We start from the raw sequence: 6,471 nt of genomic DNA, 5'->3' as shown, positions 1-6,471 counted from the left end.
AACCGTAGAACTCTTACATATACATCTTTTACTTTACAGTATCTACACGGACACACTCAAGGCTCCGAGGAGACATTCAACTCATTAACAGCCAACAATAATAATAATAATAATAATAATAATAAAGAACCAAAAAAAAGGAGACAGTACGTCTGTATCCAAGTCCCAGAATCAACCAAACATGCTTGAATTATGAACATAATTCAAAAGAAAAATGCAAATTTCAAAGAAATCAATCTCTCTCTCTCTCTCTCTCTCTCTCTCTCGCGATAAGGTCCGATTCAGCACTCGCCGCCCTCTCCGCCCACGATTTGGCACATTTACCAACGTTACATTCAATTCTCCACAAATGTACACAAGTGCGCGCGATAAAAGCACGTAACCCGAAATCGATGAAAAAGCTATCGTGCTCTACAAAGGTATTCACATGTAGAAAAACGTGAGATGGAGATTTTTGTGTGCCGTAAACTAGTGCAAAAAAAAAAAAAAGAAGAATACCGAGGTCACACAGTTGAATCACTACAGCATCTGAGAATGGTTTTGGCTTTTGTGGTGCGGGCGCCGATTTGGAGTTAATGGTTCCAGAGTGGGGGGAGACGCGCTGGTGGTGTCTCTCGAACACGGAAGAGGAGGAATGAACGACGGAGTGGTTAGATGAGAGGGGAAGAGAAAAAAAAAAAAAAGAACCTTGCGCACCAAAGGTTTCGCACGATCAACGCACCCCACCCTCATTTCTTACGAGATCGAATCCCCGCGACTTCCCTCCTCGCGTTGCCTTTCTGTTCTGATGCGTGGACGGAAGCACGGAGGCGGTTGGGCGAAAAGAGAGGACAGGAGATGGAGTGATTTTCTCGACACCGAAAAAGGCCTTTAGCAGTCTTTTGGGGGCGGGGGTCCGATCCCCTTCCCCAGCGTCCTCGAACTACCACAGGATATCCCGTCATCCCCTATGAAACACTGATGCTGTGAGAGAAAAGCAAAAAACAAGGGAGGACAACAGGATAAAGCATCTCCCAGCAACAGCACATAATGGACAACGGCGCAAAAAAAAATTTAAAAACACACCACCTGGCGGCGGGCGAGAGGTATTGCAAGCAGATCACCAGATAAAGGGATTGTTGCTGTAGACTGACACAGAGTTCAAACGGACACTTTAACAATGCTGCACGCCCCGTGTTATTTCTCTTATGTCACATTTGTATAACGACCGGCTCGACGTACATTATTAAGGCCTTCGACGTCCCACGGGCCATTCCGAAATGGATAATACTCAAGGGTCCGACAACCGAAGGGAGCGACTTCACCGACGCAAGCATGTCGACTGCACTTACGAGAAAATAAAACACGATAACCTCTCGAGAAGATTGACCCCTTATTGCTTGGCGTTCTTAGGGTACAATGGAATGGTTTGTGTAATTCAGCAGCAGAAGGTGGGATTGAAATGAAGATAAAAAATAACAATAATAATAATAATAATAATAATAAAAATCATTGGCCACGACTAACTTCCGCGACGTGTAGGTATTGAACATTTGAGTCTTGAGCTCTATAGCTTGACCTGAGCTTATGTGTATGTGTGTGTGTGTGTGTGTGTGTGTGTGTGTGTGTGTGTGTGTGTGTGTGTGTGTGTCTGGTGGGAGAGAGAGAGAGAGCGAGAGAGAAAGAGAGTGGTGTGTATATGTGTATTCTTGGGGGGTCCTGTAATTTCAGATTTGTTTAAGGCGTAAACTTTTCAAATCTCCCCTCGTCCTTCTTAGGTGATCGGTGAGTTATTAGAATAAAGGTATTACTGTATGGACGTCATGCTACAGAGTAAATGTCTTTTGTTTGCGTTGTTGTCGTTTTTCCTAATCCCGCACATGGTTTTCCTGTGCATCCCGCGCTACATTTAAATATCTTACTCCTACGTGGTGTTCTGTTCCTCTTTCCAGGCCGCTCAGGCCGCCCTCGCCGCCACCTCATCCCACCCAAGCCTCACTTGGGGCTGAGCAGCCCACCGCTACCCTCCCTGGTGCTCCCGCTGCGGCCCCAGCAGCCGGCGGCGATGCTCATGCTCCTCTGGGCACTCGCCGCCGACCCGGCGGCCGATCCCGCCCCCCGCTCCGTGGCGTCGCACTGGCTCAGCGTGCGCTCCGTCCGGCCGCCCGCTCCGCCGGGGGAGCCGGGCCCGCTGCCGCTGCGGAAGATGTGGTTGCGCTTGCGGAGGAAGTCCCCGCCTGCGGCCCCCAGCCCGAAGCTCCCCTTGCGTAGGACCATCCTGGTGCTGGCCGACTTGGCCGGGCGGGAGCGCTGGTGGTACTCCAGCTGGGAGAGGTGGGAGGCATAGCCGTCCGGGATGAACTGGGGAGAGGGGGAGACACGCAGAGCAACTTATATAAATTACAGGCGCAAGTCGAGACGGCAATGACCTGAGTCATCAATCTTTATCCTCCTTTTTAATCTCTTCTCAGCCACCTACTCTCTGGACAAAATGAACACATAGAACATTACAGACTCACGCCAACCGTTCTCCACATTCATAAATTCTCCTCAACCCGCCACCCTGACTGCTGAAGACTTTGCCACCTTCTTCGAAGAGAGGGTGGCGGCTATCAACAGCCAGTTCTCTCACCCTCCCCCCCGCGCACCTACCCCTCCGGCACCCGGCACACACACTCTCCCAGCAATTTCTCTCCCCGATCCTACGCTGACGTAGCTAATCTCCACCTCTCCAGCCGGCCCGCTACCTGTCCCCTCCACCCCAACCCCCTCTCCTGTTCTGCAGGGCACCTCTCCCACTCCCACACGTCATCACTGAGGGCAGGCACATTCCCCGACACATGTAAGCAGGCTGGAGTAACTCCACCGCTCAAGAAACGATCACACAACCCGTCACAAGTAGAGAATCACAGACCTGTCTCTCTTCTGCCATCTTGACCCAAACCACTTCAACGTGCCGTGTTTGAACAAACTCGTCTTTACCTCGCACAGAATAAGCCCAGCTGGATCCCAAGCGGTCCGGCTTCAGGAGTTCTCATCCGTTGATTTTGCTTCGTCCGCAGCCTCTGACAGTGTTGCCCATCGTCTCCTCCTGTGCGCTCATTTCTGAACTGGGTATCGCCGGGACCGTGCAGAGATGGTTTGAGTCTCACCTCTCGGGTAGGTCCTTACACCGTATCGTAGTAGGGAGATGTGTCTACTGTCACGCCAGGTAAGGACAGGCGTCCCGCCGAGCTTGGCCGTCTTCTCGTCCCCCCCTAAAACCTCCTGACTGGGGTGGGTCATCCATCCAGGCGCACGGTTTCTCCAACCACTGCTACGGCAATGACACCCAGCTCTACCTCACGTTTCCTCCAGGGGCCATACCACTGTCCCGCTAAGTCCAACCATTCAACACCACATAAATGTTCAGCTCGGCTCGTCATCATTAATACCCTCATTAATAAGTCTGCTAGAAACCATGGTGTAGTGATTGAGGATCAGCCAACCTTTTTCTGATCAAATGTCCTCTGTCTCCCGATCCTGCAGATTCACTCCGTACAACATGATGAAGATCAGACGGTACCTGTCGGAGCACTCGGCACAGCTCCCCGTCCCCGGGCGCTGCAACGCTCTCCCGGCCGCTCTACCAGCGCGGACTGTTAAACCTCTGCAGATGAATTCAGAACGCAGCAGCGCGCCTGGGTTTTTCAACCGGCCAAAGCGTGCGCACGTCACGCCTCTCTTCATCTCCGCACCCGCGCACGTCGCATCACGCACCACGCCATAGGTCTGCAAATGAGCGGCGGCTGGTGTCGCCTCCCCTGCGTGGAATGAGTTTTCAATCCAGACTCTCCTTCACTGGTGGTGCCCCGATGGTGGGAAGAGCTACCCAGCTCGCCACACTCACAACCTTCAAGAAACACCTGAAGGCTCTGCTCTTTCAGGAACACCTGCGTCCTTCTTCCTTTAGCTATGACTAAGTTGTTGTATTGACATAATGCACTCACAACATATGAGTACTTATCATATTGCGCTAACACAACGGGGAAAAATAAATAACTTTTATCTTGATTCACCATCTTGCACTTGTATCTGGTTGAATTTAGAAACAGGTGCTCAGGCGCCTACATTTGATGTTGCTCCAATGGTTCACGTCTGCTTTGATTGTTTCCGGCCTCTGATGTAAGTCGCTTTGGACAAAAGCGTCTGCAAAATGAATCACTTTTATGGTTAATTATGAGTTATTTATAGTTACACTTGAGTAATGATTTCTCTTTCTTTCAGATTTTTTTGGGGTTGATTGCCAATTCTTTCTTGTTTATTGATCATTTTTTAGGTTTATTTGAATGATTATTGTTTATTGTTAGGATTATTTTATATTGCACATTTTTAGGTGTATTGTATTTTGCAGATTTATTTTCATGTTTATTATTATAATTATCTTTTTTATTGTTGGCATTATTTTCATTGCTCATTCAAAATTTTTAGGGATTTTTGTTATTTATAGGTAATTTTAGATAAAGCACAGCAAGAAAACTGCAAAACAATGTTGGTTCATATTTGTTGTCTATCATTAGGTTTATTTCATATTGCCACATTTTAATGGTTCATTGTTTTACCAATAGGTTCATTTTCTGGTTTATTGTTGTAGATTTCTTTTTTATTGATTGTTATTAGTATAGTATAATTTCACACTTTTCTATCTCCAATTTCTATCATAAATGTTTATATTTGTTGTATGTTGCCAATTTTTCAGGTCATTCTGAGGTTCGTTGTATAGTGCAATTTTTAGGGGTCAAGCCTGCACGGCTGGAACCCTATGGTTTTTGGACGTTATCACATGTCACTGTAATGTGTTAATGTCTGGCGCTCAGATACTATCGAACCCACAGACACCAATGTATGATATTTGTATTCGGAGTTGTCCACACATGTTGTGTTCCAAGTTTGATCCGCATCACAATATATCCGTAGGAGGAGTTAGTGAAAAACCGTTATTCCTGAAGCCTATCTATCTATCTATCTATCTATCTATCTATCTATCTATCTATCTGTCTGTCCTTCTCTCCGTCCGTCTGACTGTCTGTCTGTCTGATCTCCTTGCAGCATTTCATACCTGACACTGGTTCAGCATCTTTTTCGTGGGTCTTCCCACTATGTAGATGTGCGAGGGGGGAAGGCCGATCGAAGAGTACACAGAGATGTCCTTCGTGGAACCGTAGGCGGCAAAGATCTTCATATGGGCCTAAGCAACAAGAGCATAGACTATAATGCCACCTTCTCCGTACGTTTTTGTTTCCCCAGCCCCCGCATTACACTGTACCTCGCAGATGAGTGCTTTCAGGAAGTTGGCCTTGTGTCTCAGCGGGTCGTGGACCAGGCCGTCGCAGAAGGAGACGATGCCGTGGGGGAAGTTGTGCTGCGACAGCCAGGCGACCACCCGCTGTTTCTGCATGTCCGGTCGGCCCGTCACGTAAACAATCAGGTAGCCCAGGTCCTGCCAGTGCCTGCCAAGGTAGAAGAAATGAGCTTTAATTGAGATAAGACTCCCACAATGGCATTTATAACATCTGTTCGGACGAACTATTCAATTTAGTACTCAGCAGGTTTCTTACCGAACCACGTCCACGGCCCCGGCTCGAACTTTGGGATCACTTCCCATTATGGACACGCTGGCGGCAAATGAACCGTCGATACTGAAGACCACAAACTCCGTCCCCCGCGGCAAAACCGTGAGATAGCTGTCGGCGGACGTGTGGTCGCCCCTGGCGCAAGACGAGTATGATCGGAAGGCGGGGAAAGAAAGGGAGGAAATGTATACGTTAGAAGCAGTTCCACCAAGCATTTTTCATTGTGAATAAATTACCAATATATCCTACCTGACCACCATTTTGACGGGATAGACCCCCACGCTGAGCCTTTTGCTTTCGGGGATGGCGTAGGCGATGCGGCCACTGCTGTTGGTGAGCTCGGTGTGGAAGTAGACCCACTCTCCAGACGGGGGTTGCGTCATGATGTGGATATCGATCTGGAAGGCAGAAACAAACATATATATATATATATATCTTTTTTTTTTTTTAAATGCATCAGTGAGACACTTATCAGATATATTAAAGAGGAACTTAGACACAAATCATTTGACTTATGGACTCATCAGCACCTTCTCCCCGGTAAGGGTGACCATGTCCAGAGGGCCGTACATGAAGCGTCCGGTCACCAGCTGGTTGCCATCCTCAGTGAACACGGCGTCATTTACACGGTGGTTAGCCGTCACATTCTGGAACAAACAAGAAGGTTCATCAGCCAAACTATCTTCTACCTCGACATTCTTTTTATATTGACATAAACCCAGTATCCTGTCAACCGCTAAAAACGTCCCAAACATGTGTCTTCCTCTCTGGTCTGCTCCCGTTAGGGGTCGCCACAGCGGATCATCTGCCTCCAATACCTTCTGTTCTGCGCATCTTCCTCCCTTACACCAACCACCTGTGTGTCCTCCTTCACCACATC

At 48.3% G+C, this 6,471-nt stretch overlaps 1 protein-coding gene across 1 annotated transcript in view; it reads right to left on the bottom strand.

The window, feature by feature from the left end:
* Window positions 1–1,974: 1,974 nt before the first annotated feature.
* Window positions 1,975–6,471, bottom strand: part of pitpnm2 (phosphatidylinositol transfer protein, membrane-associated 2) — a gene marked incomplete at both ends in the record, with an annotated part of 31,538 nt that continues 27,041 nt past the window's right edge. The window contains 6 exons of the mRNA XM_080018258.1: window positions 1,975–2,340; window positions 5,078–5,206; window positions 5,285–5,468; window positions 5,577–5,726; window positions 5,841–5,989; window positions 6,122–6,238. Coding sequence (XP_079874384.1) covers window positions 1,975–2,340; window positions 5,078–5,206; window positions 5,285–5,468; window positions 5,577–5,726; window positions 5,841–5,989; window positions 6,122–6,238 — 1,095 coding nt within the window. The remainder of the gene's footprint in view (window positions 2,341–5,077; window positions 5,207–5,284; window positions 5,469–5,576; window positions 5,727–5,840; window positions 5,990–6,121; window positions 6,239–6,471) is intronic.

This window comes from Zeus faber, assembly GCF_960531495.2.
Source record: "Zeus faber genome assembly, chromosome: 17".
Classification (NCBI taxonomy): domain Eukaryota; kingdom Metazoa; phylum Chordata; class Actinopteri; order Zeiformes; family Zeidae; genus Zeus; species Zeus faber.
The sequence above is the reverse complement of the archived record's forward strand: the minus strand, read 5'-3'. Positions and strand labels throughout refer to the sequence as shown.